This window comes from Anomaloglossus baeobatrachus, chromosome 12 (assembly GCF_048569485.1).
Source record: "Anomaloglossus baeobatrachus isolate aAnoBae1 chromosome 12, aAnoBae1.hap1, whole genome shotgun sequence".
NCBI lineage: Eukaryota > Metazoa > Chordata > Amphibia > Anura > Aromobatidae > Anomaloglossus > Anomaloglossus baeobatrachus.
Window position 1 is genome coordinate 101,128,131 of NC_134364.1, and position 16,203 is coordinate 101,144,333.

Genomic DNA, 16,203 nt, shown 5'->3' on the forward strand with positions numbered 1-16,203 from the left:
CTTTAGTTTTTTGACGGATTTGTTTTGATACTGAGCATTTTCACTTTAAAAAAAACAGAAACCGGCGCCGGATTCCAGCATATGACGGATGACGCTGGATCCGGCGTCCATTATAAAAAAAAAAAGCCGTACAGCGCCGGATCCAGCGACAAAAAATGTTCACCTCGACGTTCCATCCGGCACAATCCGGCACTAATAGAAGCCTAGGGGGAAAAAAAACACATCCGGCAACAGACGTGTTTTTGCCAGATTTTGCCTGATGGAAAAAAACTGATGTGTGAAACTGGCCTTGAGGGGTTGGCAGGTGAGGGGTTAAGTAAGACAAGTGTGAAGAAATGAAACAGAAACTAATCCCCACTTGTTTGTTCACCGGTGAAAGTTCTGTCTCACTAGTTTTCACTTTCGGCAGCAACTACGGAGAGAAGAAAAGTAAGTGCGACACTGCTGGAAGTTTGCTTTTTATGACTATATATATGTATGTGTGTTTTTTACATAAGTGCATTGTGTGTAAGTTTTCTTCACTGATATCACTGGGGGACACAGGCGACATTGGGAGGTGGACAGTAACGACTCTTCGTACCATGTTATACCCCTCCTAAAGAACCAAAACTGATCAGTATAGGCTTGCTCTCCATAGGAGACAGATCTCATGTTGGTAGCTGTACACATTCAGTTACCTCACCCCTTTCCACAGGCAATGCTAATTAAGCACCATCTTGGATCTGGTTCGCCTTTATCAATGGTTGCTGTCTGGCACTGGGAGGATCAGTTCTGATATAGTCCTGGTATGTGTAGAGCTTGCTCCACATGCTGAGACCTGGGCTGGTCTCTATCCACAATTGCCTTTTTTGCACCATGGAAGCGGCTATATACAGGTTACAGGTATGTGTGCTCCATTATGGTTCTGCTTTTAACTTTATCTAGGAGGCCGCAAGGCACATGAAATACAGAATATAGAGTAGGACCCCCCTATTGAGATTTGCCGTGACGGCCATTTTTCATGCCATTTTCAGATCGTGCTGGCTCCCCTCTCTCTTGCTCTCCATAGGAGACAGACGTATATGCTTTTTTCTTGTATTTTTGCCATTTATGATCTTCCTGATACCTTGCTTGAAGAGGGAGAACAGTGCAACTTAATGGGAGTCAGTCGGCTCAGAATGACTGTACAAACCAAGCCTCGGTTCACCATTGGTGTGGCCCAACATTTCACTGTACCTTCCCACCTATTTCCCCATCAGCCCCCTCCATTGTCTCTTCTTTGATTGACAGCTCTGACTTTATAGAATAAGAGATACGTGGAAAACAACTAGGTGGGAAGGTGCACTGAGCTGTTTGGCTACACCAGGGGTGCACCAAGGACCTGTGCATGGTTTGAACAGTCATTCAGTGCTGACAGATTCCCGTTCATTGATTATTGTTATAATTTACATTGATTCTGGAACAGTTTTTCTTCCATGCCCCCCGTAATAATGGTGCAAATTTACCCTTCAACCAACCAACTGGGGAGGTGTTACGCCCCATGCTAGGCAGCCGAGCCGCTCGGATCCGGACCTCCAGTGGGTGGCTCTGGGGTCTCGCGGTCACTTCAACTGAAAAGGGGTTTGGTGGTTTGGGGACGTAGGTGTACGGCCGGAGCCGTGTTTAGTTCATGGTGCCACCCACGGGATGTGGTGATGGTGGACACCACTGCTGCAGTTACGGGGCACCCAGGGGAGATGTTTGGCAGCAAGTTGTTAACCCCTCCGTGGGCAGGGATGGTGGCCCCGGGACCCGTTGGGGGTGTTTGGCGGTGCAGGGAAATGGGCGACCGGAGGGTGCTGATGTACTCACTATTAGTAAACACACGAGTCTCTGGTAAACCAAGGTGATGGTGGTTGGTGCCCGCAGCCGGCTGCAGTCTGGTCCCCCACCCAGCTGGTGGTATCTGTCTTTCTCCCGCACCTGTGTTGGATGGAGGACTGCCTGTGCTTGCAACTTGAGGAGTGCGCTCCCGGCTTGTTGTTGCCTAAGGAGCCCTTTGCCCGCAGACGCTGGCCCATGGGATCTCTGAGCCATGGCGATGGCCGTTTATCCCCCTCGTTGGGCTGTCTCCTTCAGTCGGGACTTTGGGTGGGACAGGGCCTCTAGTCCTAGCCGCAATCAGTTAATTAGCTAGCCCCCAGTAGCTTCTGGATCTAGCTTCAGGGTCTGAGTACCCCACCTTTTGTGCTCCGGTTTCCAAGTCGGTTCCCCGGGTCGGTACCGATGGGCTACAACCCTGTCCCGGTCCACCTCGGTTCCACCGAGCCGTCTTCTCGGCTCCTGCAGACAGAGACCGCCGTCTGCCTCCTAGCCAAAGGTACCAGGGCTCCTATCCTATCACCTGCTCAAATTGTTTTTTCTCCTCTGCTGGAGCTGCGCACAGCTCCAGCCCACACACCTCTCCAACTTGAACTCTAGACTCCTCGGTGGGCATTTTCCAACCACCTGGTTCCTGCCCCCTGGTGTGTCTATCAAGCCCTGAGGGGGGTGGCTACGGTTTAAGTGTTTGGCTGTATGTTACCTATGAGGGACAGGTGTAATACGGGGCCCTATTTGTGACTACCCGCCCGGCCAGGGCGTCACACATGTACCATAGGCGTTTGAGTTTACTCCAATTGTGGCCCACTCAAAACATAGCCACGCTCACAGAGAAGATCCTCAAAACCTCCCTTGAAGTTCTTTTGGCTTTGAGACCAATATTTGTGTGCCGCCCCCGTGTCAGCAGCCGAGGCTGCTCGGATCTGGATCCGCGGTGGCTCGAGGGGCGTCCGGACCCGGGGGTCGTGCGGCCTCTCAAATGAAGGGGGGTATTTACAGGGGATTATAGAGTTCGTGATGCCACCCATGGTGTGTGGTAATTTAGGAGTACCACCTCTGCAGTTGGGAGTTCCCGGGGGTGATGGAATGAGCCAGGTGTTAGAGCCCTCCACGGCTATGGGGCATGCCCTGGGACACGGTGATGGCGACTAAGGGGGTGCCGTGTGGCGCGAAGAGGAACACTTTCGTACTCACACAGTCCAAAAAGCTGACACCGACAACTGGATAAACCAAAGTTCTGGATACCGCTGCCGCTGAAGGGAGCTAGTTTAGGTCCCGTCCCCGATGGTGCTCCCTGGTGATCCGTGACCTTCCTCCTGGCACTAAGTTCACTTCTTGGTTGGCCCCGGTAGCATAAAACTAGTCGGGTCCCGCTCCCCAGTGTGGCTAACTGTGGGAGCTTGCTCTCAGGGTTCACGCTTGGGATTTTCTGGGCCGTTTTAGTGGAAAGTCCTATTTCCCTCGTTGCGCTAGTACCCCGATTTTGAAGCGGGTGGAGAACGGATCTTGAAGGCTCCGTTTTCGTCGGGACAATTGTCAGGTTGCCTGAAGCTACTCCCTGACCTGGGGTCCACATATCCTGTCGTGGCCTGGTCCCAGCCCGGTGATGATACAAGGCTGACGGCTGTCCTCCTCGACAGTTCCGTGCCCCTTGTCACGATCCCCCAGCGACCAGGGGTCCAGCTCCTACCAGGCCCAGACCACCATCTGCCACCTAATACTTCCAAGGAGCCCGGCTCCTGACCTCCTCTCTCCTTCCACTCCTAGCTTCAACCTCCCTCTCCATACTCCAACTAACCCTTGATTGACACTCCTGACCTCCCGTTTAACCAACCGCCCTAATTGAGCGACCCTATTCAACTCAGGCCGTCCACTGGTGTCTTGTGGGTGTGATGCAGAGTGTGCCTAGGATTTTAATTTTTCTGATGTAGGCAACACCGTGTAGTTGGGGACCCATAAACAAGGAGGAGGTGCAGATTGCACAATACCCTGTGACGACCTGATAGGCCAGGGCGTCACAGTTGCATTCTCCTGGGCTACTAAAGAATACTCCAAACAGCTAGACGAAGTAATCTCTGCTAGTCCACCTGAATATCTGGCTGAGATTGTTTAATGCTCACAGCTGGTGTAGAGGCAGGGTTAGTGGACCCACTGGACCACAGGGGGACCCCGGGCTTTTGTGTCGCCCAGTGCTATGGGGTACACGGTCCTGGGCCGTATACGTACGGGGATGCTGTGTCACAGTTGTAGAATGGCCGATGCCCGGTTCCGTGACCCTGGGGACGCTTTTTAAAAGGGGTTATATACAGGGGAGTTGAAAGAGTTTGTATTGTGACGCCACTTGAGGGTTGCTGTTCTGGTGATAAAACCGCCGCTGCACAGTCTGTTACCACTGGGGCTGATGGTGGTGGCAGCCTGGATGTTAGGCCCCACACAAATAGGGCTGGGCCCCAGGGAGTGAATGGAGGGGTCCATCGCAAAAAAAAAAGGGAGACCACACGATGGGGATGCAGTGCAACTTCTGTTTACTCACAGTGATGTTAAGCTGTGGCCCTGAGGAAGGCTGGTTCAGATCCCTTGTCCCTTTTGTCCCAGTTCCGGTGTGGTGTAGTCTCTTTGCCCGGCACCTCTCACTAGTGGATGGGACCCCGTAGCCTGAAGAGTTTGTGGGTCCCTTACTGTCTGTCGGCAGTATCTTGTCCGTATAGCGGGCAGTGGAAACCCTGTAGGGTTGGTGTTCTGTTCCAGTCACTGGCTCAATCTTTGCTGCTGGTGCCCCCAGATTCTTGGGTCTGTGAGGTCCGTGAAGGTCCTCTCACTGTGCAGGAATTTGTCAGGTTGCCTGAAGCTGTCGTCTGACCTAGGGCCCTGTGCCCTGTCGGTGCTCTGGTTCCAGGGGTACCTGGCTGTACCCTTCCTGGCAACCACTTTACTTGCCACCTCGGTCACCGTTACACGACCCGTCTGGAGACCCATCCGTCCCTGTCAACTGTCACTACCGGACTCCTCACTGTCTGAGTGTCTGACCGTGTCTGTCTGTCCCCTCCCACCGGGGTACCTTCTAGTGGACTGGACTGGCTTCGCCTCTGGGTGGCAATCCATTGGGTCCCGGACTAGTCAGTCATCCCTAATGGGAATGGGAAACTGGGGATGTTATGTGTTTAGGTGGCACCGGCATTGAGCTTCCAGGTCCCTGGGGGTAGTCCCTGCATCTTTGTCAGGATGCAGTACCTAGTAGTGCTCTGAGTGGTTCAGGGGCACTACACTTTGCCTCGCGGTGGACACACCAGAGGGGTGGAGCCAGGCGGTTGGCACGCCCACCGAGGAGTTCAGAGTGCCTGAGGCAGGACGTGCAAGTAGTTCAAGTATAATCAGTTGAGGAGTAGTTGAAGTTGGAGTTAAAGTGCAGCAGGCCTGTGGTGACAGGTCTGCAGCGGAAACTGACAGGTGCCAGGGTCGTAGCCCTGGTACCTCGGCTAGGAGGCAGGAGGCCTAGCTTGCAGGAGCTGGGAAGATGGCTCGGTGGAACCGTGGTGGACCAGGACAGGGTAGTGGCCCGCCGGTACCGACCCGGGGAACAGACTGGAAACCGGAGCACACAGGGGGGTACTCAAACCCTGAAACTAGGTCCAGAAGCTACTGGACTGAGTTAATTTACTGATTGAGGTATGGACTATAGGTCCTTTCCCACCAAAGTCCCGACTGATAACAGACCACCGAGAGGGATAGAAAGCCACCGCACAGGCAGAGAGATCCCACGGGCCAGCGTCTGTGGGCAAACGGGCTCTTCCGACATACACAAAACCGGGGAGCGGACTCCCGTCACTGAAGCGCAGGCAGTCTACACATACACTACACGGTGCAGGAGAAAGGCAAAGACCACCGAACCGGGTGGGGGACCAGACGCAGCCGGCTGCAGGCACCGACCACCATCAACTTGTTTACCAGAGACTTGTGTGTGTCAATAACAGTGAGGACAACAGTGCCATCCGGCCGCGCACCGCCCAGCTCTCCCCAATGGGTCCCGGGGCCATCATCCCTGCCCACGGAGGGGTTAACATCTTGCTGCATAACCATCTCCCCCGGGTGCCCCATAACTGCAGCGAAGGTGTCTACACCTTCACCACATCCCGTGGGTGGCGTCACGAACTCAAACACAGCTCCGGCCGTACACCTACCTACCACCCCCCTAAGTAGCGCCAGCATCCTTTCAGAGCGAAGTGACCCTGGGTCCGGAGGCGCTCGAGCCACCCACCAACGAGCCTGGATCCGAGCGGCTTGGCTGCAGCCGAGCGCGGGGCGGTACACGCTCACGCAGCATGTACAGGACCCGGGAGGGGAAGGAGGCAGCAGCGGATGGCCGTAGAAGTGTGGTGGAGGACACGACCCGGCCGGGGCGGTGAGTAAGTCAGCGTCTCTACAGAGAGATCATCTAATGTATCATCCATGGCAGTTCTGCTCCTCACGGCATCTCTGTCCTTTCTCTGCTTTGCCAATTCGCGTCTGTCCTGGTTGATCTAGCAAAAGCTCCACAGGTCTTCAAAAAGATGTTTGCTTCAGCGATGACCCTCCTCCACTCCCAAGGAGTCATAGCCATTTCTTATCTGAATGCCCTCATGGTCAATGACCTGTCCTAAGTGGACAACTGGAAAAGTTTTCTTTCTCTTCTTCCCGCAACCGAACCACTTTAGGCATAAGCTTCAAGATGGCCCAAAGTTCTCGTTCTTTTGGGTTTTTACTTTTGTATCTACTGACATTTTCCTTTACATATCCTCCCATGCTTAGGGACAGCTGTGGTACCTCCCCAAAGTCTCCCGAGTTTGGGAAGACTGTGCTACAACTTATTCACACTTCCGAGTTTCATGTACGAGTTCTATCCGAGGTTTTCACACATGGCATTTGTACGTGTGCTAGCCTATAGGACCATTCACATGTCCTTGATTTTTCGAGGACTGAGATGTCCATAGAAGATCAAGGAATCAAGTCCGATTTTCTTGGATACCTGACAATCCCATAAGATTAGGTTCTTGTAGTATCATACTTGATTGGCTTAGATACCTCAATTGATTCAGTATCATTTGTTTCCCTCTTATTGCTGAACAGATGGACTCTATGGTCACTGTCTTCGAAGTTCAGAATGATTGCTCAGTAAAACAACATGAGGTTGCTCTGAAGTTCCCTCGGGTCAGTAAAAGATGCCTTTACATGGTCACCAGCCAAAATACTCAACTGTATCTTCTGAACAAGGAGGTAAGAGTGAAAAACATGTAAAAAAAAAGGGCGGCTGTGGCAGAAATCGAAATATCACACCCTACTAGAATAGTAAAGGTCATTCTCATAAATTCGGTTAGTTTTAGGATCCTGAATATTTCAGAGCTCTTGTTGTGATAGGCTTAGATGAGAGCCAATCGGAACATAGGAAAGAAAAGATCTCTACATTCTAGAAGGGCAAGTGTGTTATCAATGGTTTTTCCTTTCACTACAGTGTGATATCTGTGGCAGCTCCAGGACATGCTCATACCACAGAATTAATTTTTATGTTTATATTAGCACAGACCAAACGTTTGGACACACCTTCTCATTCAAAGAGTTTTCTTTATTTTCATGACTCTAAAAATTGTAGATTCAAATTGAAGACATCAAAACTATGAATTAACACATGTGGAATGAAATACTTAACAAAAAGTGTGAAACAACTGAAAATATGTCTTATATTCTATGTTCTTCAAAGTAGCCACCTTTTGCTTTGATTACTGCTTTGCACACTCTTGGCATTCTCTTGATGAGCTCCAAAAGGTAGTCACCGGAAATGGTTTTCACTTCACAGGTGTGCCCTGTCAGGTTTAATAAGTGGGATTGGGACCATCAGTTGTGTTGTGGAGAAGTCTGGTGGATACACAGCTGATAGTCCTACTGAATAGACTGTTAGCTGCTTTTTTTCTTGCCATAATACATATTCTAAGTAAAGAAAAACGAGTGGCCATCATTACTTTAAGAAATGAAGGTCAGTCAGTCCGAAAAATTGGGAAAACTTTGAAAGTGTCCCCAAGTGCAGAGGCAAAAACCATCCAACGCTACAAAGAAACTGGTTTACATGAGGACCGCCCCAGGAAAGGAAGACCAAGAGTCACCTCTGCTGCGGAGGATAAGTTTATCCAAGTCACTAGCCTTAAAAATCGCAGGTTCACAGAAGCTCAGATTAGAGACCAGGTCAATGCCACACAGAGTTCTAGCAGCAGACACATCTCTAGAACAACTGTTAAGAGGAGACTTTGTGCAGCAGGCCTTCATAGTAAAATAGCTGCTAGGAAACCACTGCTAAGGACAGGCAACAAGCAGAATAGACTTGTTTGGGCTAAAGAACACAAGGAATGGACATTAGACCAGTAGAAATCTGTGCTTTGGTCTGATGAATCCAAATTTGAGATCTTTGGATCCAACCACCGTGTCTTTGTGCAACGCAGAAAAGGTGAACGGATGGATGCTACATGGCTGGTTCCCACCGTGAAGCATGGAGGAGGAGGTGTGATGGTGTGGGGGTGCTTTGCTGCTGACACTGTTGGGGATTTATTCAAAATTGAAGGCGTACTGAACCAGCATGGCTACCACAGCATCTTGCAGCGGCATGCTATTCCATCCGGTTTGCGTTTAGTTGGACTATAATTTATTTTTCAACAGGACAATGACCCCGAACACACCTCCAGGCTGTGTAAGGGCTATGTGACTAAGAAGGAGAGTGATGGGGTGTTACGCCAGATGACCTGGCCTCCACAACTGATGGTCTCAACCCCATTTATAAGACAGGAAATCCCACTTATTAAACCTGACAGGGCACACCTGTGAAGTGAGAACCATTTCCGGTGACTACCTCTTGAAGCTCATCAAGAGAATGCCAAGAGTGTGCAAAGCAGTAATGAAAGCAAAAGGTGGCTACTGTGAAGAACCTAGAGTATAAGACATATTTTCAGTTGTTTCACACTTTTTTCTTAAGTATTTCATTCCACATGTGTTAATTCATAGTTTTGATGCCTTCAATGTGAATCTACAATTTTCAGAGTCATGAAAATAAAGAAAACTCTTTGAATGAGAAGGTGTGTCTAAACGTTTGGTTTGTACTGTGTATGTATATATAATATATATAAAAATTATATTTACGGTATTTTTTTTACATTTTTTTTTATATTTTCATATCCCAATCTATGTAATAAAAAAATAAAATGGATAAATCTCACAATTTTCACACTGGCCCCTGAGAACTATTCTAGCTTCATATTTTCTTTTATTTCAAGAAACTCACATGTCAATTAGCAACAATAAATAACCTCTGATCTTATCTTTTATATTGAAGCATCTAATAAGTGTGTACAAATGTGAAGAGGCCGGAAGCTGAAAATGGTGGATCCTGTATTATATTATTGTACATAGAGGTGTTTACCTGTCATTGTAATTCTGTCACCGACGATAATGAGACTTCTGAAAAGTGTAACATTGCATTGGCAGCTGAAGAGCTGTAAATGGTGGATCCTGTATTATCTTACTGTAAAAAGAGGTGTTTGCCTGTCATAGTAATCCTGTCTGTCTTGATAATGAGACTTCTGACAAGTCTAAAGTTTCACCGGAGCTGAAGAGCTATGAATAATGGATCATCTTACTATAGATGGAAGTTTGTACCTGACATTGTAAATCTGTCTTTGATGATAATGAGACCTCTGAAATGTCTAAAATTTCACCAGAGCTTAAGAGCTGTGAATGATAGATTCTTCATTATCTTGTGGTAAATAGGTGTTTAACTGCCATTATAATCATGACTGTGATAATAATGAGACATCTGAAAAGTCAAACATTTACCAACTGTGAAAATGTAAAAAAATTAGACGTTTAATGCTGACTGTGATGTGAAAAAAATGTAAATATATATATATATATATATAATATATATATATATATATATATAAAAGGGTTTAAACCACTGGTCACCTTCTAATTATATATTCTTGTTTGGAAACTGCCTATAACACTTATAGATTATCAAGTTTTACTTCTTGTATATATAGGGGGATGACCAAAAGAAAAGCATATTCCAGCATGGAGTGTCTACCAAGGTCTTGACCGTAACTGGGACCACCTGGGAGGTGAGGACCATCATCTGAATGTCTGCGTACATAATGGTAGGAAGAACTACCATGATCCAGTTAAGGGGGGGTGACCAAGAGAAGAGCATATTCCATCATGGAGTATCTGCCAGGGTGTTGACCGTCACAAACGCAACTGGGACCACCTGGAAGGTCAGGACCATCATCTGAATGTCTGGGTACATGATGGTAGGAAGAACCGGATCCTTCATGAGCCAGGAAAAAATAGGAGAAGGCCAGCTTATGGCATTGATCATAATGTAACTTGACCATGAGTAAAAAAGAAATGGTCCTCAATTTTTGTCCTAGATGCCTCAAGATCTGTTCTCATGAGGTTCCATATTGTTCTCCATTACAGGTCCGCATTGTGCTCAGTCCCTCGGAAATCTCCCGCCTGGTCCGAAACTTCAACATGATGGGTTTTATCATAAGCTGTTTGGTAAGAAAATTGGAAGAATTACAGACTTCAGAAAGTAATAATTACTTCCCCCTTAATTTATTTTCTAATATCACTCAAAATCCTTTAAAAAAAAAAGGCCAGGAACCCCTCTCAATCTCCTTTTGGTTGGTAAAAAGCTATCTCAAGCACCCCTTACAAATACAAAGCTTTTTTCGTGCCACAAATCAGACCAGCAGATCCTCCCGAAACGATAAATATAGCCTTCATGCATGACACATGACTCTTACAACTTTCAGATGGTAAAAAGCTATCAAGATTCTCTCTCATCCCTTTGTGGTCATCAGAAAAGACAAAAGGCCGATGTGGAGGAGCTCAGCAAGGCAGCCGCTCAGTTCCTCAGCTCTTCTGAAGACCATATAGTCATCGATTATCGTCAAAAACTCAACGCAATCTTGACTACGAAAATTCAACTCTCTCGCACTGGTCAGGATATAGGAGACAAGGTTATTGGGGCACTGGTGGCACTGATGGCAGCTGAGCTGGCGACATCTGTCGGGGGTATCAGTGACTTTGACTATAGAGTTCAGAAGGATAAGAAACAGGAGGATCAGAAAGAAGAGGTGAGGAACAAAATCTGAATGGCGATTATACACTAAAAAGAGGTGTATATTTCCTGATTAAACAGTAAGACTATAACTACTATAATACTGCCCCCTATGTACAAGAATATAACTACTATATTACTGCTCCTATGTACAAGAATATAACTACTATAATACTGCCCCCTATATACAAGAATATAACTACTATAATACTGCCCCTATGTACAAGAATATATCTACTATAATACTTCTCCTATGTACAAGAATATAACTACTATAATACTGTCCCTATGTACAAGAATATATCTACTATAATACTTCTCCTATGTACAAGAATATAACTACTATAATACTGCTCCTATGTACAAGAATATAACTACTATAATACTGCCCTATGTACAAGAATATAACTACTATAATACTGCCCCTATATACAAGAATATAACTACTATAATACTGCCCCTATGTACAAGAATATAACTACTATAATATTGCCCCTATGTACAAGAATATAACTACTATAATATTGCCCCTATGTACAAGAATATAACTACTATAATACTGCTCCTATGTACAAGAATATAACTACTATAATACTGCCCCTATGTACAAGAATATAACTACTATAATACTACCCCTATGTACAAGAATATAACTACTATAATACTGCCCCTATATACAAGAATATAACTACTATAATACTGCCTCCTATGTACAAGAATATAACTACTATAATACTTCTCCCGATAATTCTGACTGTAATGTCATTTTTTGCCTAGATTAAGAAAATGATGGATGTGTTTGGTGTGATGGTGGATCTGTTAACAGTAACTCATCAAGGAAAGAGGGTGCAGATTATATTCCGAAATCCCTGCCCAGATAACTGGGTAAGTAGAGACTTCTCAAAATTGTAGATGTTGAAACCTTTCCTTGTAGGAGGCTCATATTGCTTTCTCATCAGTCCTCAGACTACTTGATGAGTGAAGATAGAAAGTGTGGGGTAGAGTTGGCCAGGAGAGCAGTGGGACATTACTAGCTATAGCTTCTGCTCAGAGATTAGAACATAATGGTGTAGTACATGTTGATCATAGGAGGTACAATATCGCAGCGCCACCTAAAGGCTAACTAGTCATGAAAATCACTAAGCAGGCTAATGGTAGCTACTTCTCTTTTCGTATCTCCAGGCATTGGGGGGCAAGAAACCTGTCCATTCTGAAGATACATTTGTGTTCGGATTAGGCCACAAGATGGTCTCCATCTCCGAAGGGGAGTCTGAGGTAAGAGCCTGTGCCATGGTAGATTTCTCTTATGATCTATGTAGCAGAGGAATCTCTGGATCCATAGGATGGGACAAGTGAAGCACCATGCTTGGCTTACGAATGTTAAACTGAGGAGAAGTAACCTGGTCCACAGTCCCAATGATCCTATGGTCAGCATTAGGTGGACAGGAGACGTTGTGGATAGACATCTGGATCCCGTTCATTATAAGGTTTCTTGTAAACTTTTTATATGGTTATGGAAGAGCTATTATTCTAAAAATCATCTTTTTTATTTTACAGGTACAATTTTTGCAAAATTTACAAGAATCCTATGACCTCATCTCTGTTTTCCACCTTCCCGCGCTCGTGGAAAATTTATTGGTAAATACTGATAGTCATGCTTGACATCTAAAAATATTACTCCAAGCAGAAGGTTAACTTATAAGCCCACCTATATTCAAATACTTTATCCGAACCCCAATATTTTATAGACAGACATTACTGGAGGAACCAATTCCATGTTGATTGGTGACATCCATAACTTAGAACACAACTTTCAAAGAAGTCTAACGGTGATGGATCACTCCATCTCCAAAACATTAGGTCATCTGTAAGATGTTTGTTCAGTTCTATTTTTAAACTACTTGATCTTCTTGAATTCATTACAGATGACCTCAGCTTGGAGAAATAAGATAGAACTTTTCCTGAAGAAACAAGATGAAAGGAAGGAGATCATTCATGAACTGTCTTCCTTGGCTCTGACGTTCATCTGCAACGCAACTTGTCAAAAGAAGACCTTCATGAAGGAGTTTCAAAGAGAAATGTCAAAAAAGTGGTCAAAAGTTGATGTTTTTTCTGTAAGTGACGAAGTAATATGTTCTTTTGGCATTTTGATTGCCATCTTGGCTGCACTCACAGCCAAGTCCATTGTAGACAAACCCATTCCCGATAGTGAAGATGTAGAAGAAGAAGAACTTGTAGATCCTATTACATCTTCTTCATCTTCTGCTGGGTCTTCAAGCACTTTGTTAGATAAAAGTTCCAATTCACATGAGGGAATTGTCACTGAAGTAACTATTCAGTATGGTGGACCAAAACCTGACTTAGACAGCAGTCATGAAGAACTGGCCAAAGTTGAACGTGAGAGCGGTGAAGCTGGTATATGTGATGTTAAAAATACGATTGACAGAACCAATGACCCAGAAAAAAATGATCAAAGAAGTACTGATGGTTCTTTGAAAAATGATGACCCTGTAGCTGAACCTCCTAGTATTGGTACACTAGAAATTGCGGACCAGGATGCAGACAATGGTAATAATATTGATAAGGAAGACACAGAGAAACCCTCAGCAAAACTTGTAGACCTCATTGTATCTTCTGCTCCATCTTCTGATGGGTCTTCAAGCACTTCCTTAGATGATAGCCTGAAGTTAAACACTAAAGGTTTTGAAGAATATGGTGAGGCAAAACTTGACTTAGATAGCAATTCTGATGATTGGGTCAAACTAGAACTTGAAAGTGATGTAGTAGGTGTATGTGATGCGAAATCCAAGATTGGCATAACCAATGACACAGGAATGACTGAACAGAGAAACAGTGATGGTTCTTTAAAAAATGACAACCCTGAAATTGATCTTCCCGGTGTTGGTACACGAGGCAGTGCTGCTCAGAAGGTGGTTGATGATGATGATAAAGAAGACCCAGTGAGACCCGCAGCAAAACTTGTAGACTCTTTTGCATCTTCTACTCCATTTTTTGCTGGGTCTTCAGGCATTCTCTTAGATGATAGCCTCAACTTATCTGAGGTAATGGACACTAGAAAAACTGATGAATACAGTGTAGCAAAACCTGACTTAGACAACAGTCCTAGTGATTGGTTCAAAGTAGAACTTGAGAGTGGTGAAGTGAGTACATGGGATGCAAAATCTAAGATTGGCAGCAACGATGACCAAGATGTCACTGATCAAAGAAGCATTGATGGACCTGTAGTTGATCTTCCTGGTGTTGATACACTAGGTATGGCTGACTCTGAGACAAACAATGATGATGTTGATGAGAATATCCATAGACATACAGAAGCCACAGACTTTGAAAGAAGTACCACCAGTCCAGAAGTAGAAGATTCTGTTCATAGTCATGGTAGTGGACCAAGTCTCAATGAATACAGTGATGATGGGACCTTTAGAGTAGCCCAGCCACCAAGTGTGGAAGCTCAAAATACTGGGTTGGAGAAAAAAGATTCATCGTTCAGGAACAGAATTTTCAAGACAGGTTTTATGGGTCTCATGTGTCTTCTGGTGGTTGCCATGCTGACCAATGTGTTGCCACAATCTTTGAGCTCTGCACTTGTTGCCATCATACTGGGCCTTCTGGTTGTAAAATGGCTAGTACGTCGGCAACCTTAGAGTCTTCTGGTCCTCAGAAGACACTGTAAAGGCAGATAAGGTTTTTTTTAAATCTGTTTTGGCAGTGCTGGTGAGATAGTCAATGAGACCATAAACAGTTCCTTTATAAGTGGCTTCATAATTATATTGATATGTAATTGCTAAGGAGAACCTTTCACTGAAACATTTTACTGATGCCTTAATTAGTGGCATACATTGCAAAAATAAAACTGAGCCCCCTTTTTAATTGTAATAGACTATCATACTTTGTCTATCACCCAATTAATTGCTAAAAGGAAAGGGTAGTTCTTCTTGGAAGGGGAATCCGGTAAAGGTTTTCCCCACCCAATTACGTCTGTACTTCATCTCATCAAGAGTCCCTACATCTGAGACCTTAATAATGCTAAACTTAGAGGGGGCATGAAATGTAGGGAGGTACTCTATCACTCGATTGCCACCATGAGACTATTCTAGCCCAGAACATATAGAGCTCTGCGTGATGAATTGATTTATGGTCGCCATTATGATAGTGAAGAATTCACCAGAGCCTCAATTACCACCACTTAGATCCAGCCTTCATCATTATCTAGACACTAACAACAGTTTGACGAAAGCACTCCTACCTCAAATGTCAAGATGATAGGGCTCACAGCTCGGGGAAGAGCAGCAACTAGAGCTAAGGTGGAGGCATTTCCTTCACTGACATCCAGACCCAAACAGTTGGTGGGACATGGATAATGGGGAAGAGCAGAGACATGTGGCGGTAGCTTGTCTTGGTTGAAAGAGCAGTGCAGCAAGAGATCTGGACCAAGGTTTGAAGGAGGAGACCACAATAAAATGAACACTCAAGTGAACAGTGCTAGAGGTGGCTTCTCCTACACTTGGCATCTCTGATGTACAGAAGAAAAGTTCATACTCTAAACTTTTGGTGGCTTCCGGATAATGTAAAAGTACCTCCTGTGCCAAACAATGACTGTAAAATAGTTTCTTGCATGGTTTCCAAGAGCCAAGTGGTCACATCTTTGTAGGCCAGTTTCACAGATCCAACGTTCATGGTTTGTGTACGGATTATAAGAAAGTCTCCTGACCCGAGCACAACAGTCTATTAAGTTCGGTTCAGAAGCTTTATACATCCTGGACGTACACAAACCACAAAAGTCGGAAAATCCGCCTAAATCCTGAGCTTATTTCTACCCCTCATTGATTAGGTCTTCAGCGGCATTATTTTCTTGCATGCAATGTAGCTACTAGTAGTAGGGTGTTTAACTTGCCCTGGTGGGAGGACCCCCTCTGACTAAATGTACTCATAACTATATTTTCTTGCTTCACAAAGATTTTCTAAGGAACTATAACTGATGTATGTCTTGTTAATAAATGTTATCCTTGTCCAAGAAATTGTTTATTACTAAAGGGGTAAAAGATGGGGGTGAATCAAAATTTTTGTGCTGGAGGAGGTGGCTGCAGCAGTGGGTAGAGCTGGTAGAGGCGGCATAAACAGCTGGTAGTGCTGGAGGAGGTGGGAAGCCTGGACCACACACTCACAGCTACACATGCACACACAGCTCAGCTCTGAAAGAAGCATTACAC

At 45.4% G+C, this 16,203-nt stretch overlaps 1 protein-coding gene across 1 annotated transcript; it reads left to right on the forward strand.

Moving 5' to 3' along the window:
- The first annotated feature begins 414 nt into the window (after nucleotides 1-414).
- Nucleotides 415-15,999, forward strand: LOC142258536 (uncharacterized). The gene is made up of 9 exons (XM_075331162.1): nucleotides 415-429; nucleotides 6,943-7,089; nucleotides 9,894-9,971; nucleotides 10,330-10,410; nucleotides 10,668-10,991; nucleotides 11,753-11,860; nucleotides 12,158-12,250; nucleotides 12,533-12,613; nucleotides 12,901-15,999. Exons 2-9 carry the CDS (start codon nucleotides 6,943-6,945, stop codon nucleotides 14,635-14,637), a joined length of 2,649 nt encoding a protein of 882 aa, XP_075187277.1. The 5' UTR covers nucleotides 415-429; the 3' UTR covers nucleotides 14,638-15,999.
- Nucleotides 16,000-16,203: the final 204 nt, after the last annotated feature.

Excerpts from the sequence above, each read along its gene's own strand:
- LOC142258536 (XM_075331162.1), top strand. The coding sequence starts at position 6,943 with ATGGACTCTATGGTCACTGTCTTCGAAGTTCAGAATGATTGCTCAGTA. Across the intron at positions 10,992-11,752 it reads AGGAGGATCAGAAAGAAGAG|ATTAAGAAAATGATGGATGT; the intron begins GTGAGGAACAAA and ends TTTTTTGCCTAG. Across the intron at positions 12,251-12,532 it reads TCTCCGAAGGGGAGTCTGAG|GTACAATTTTTGCAAAATTT; the intron begins GTAAGAGCCTGT and ends TTTATTTTACAG.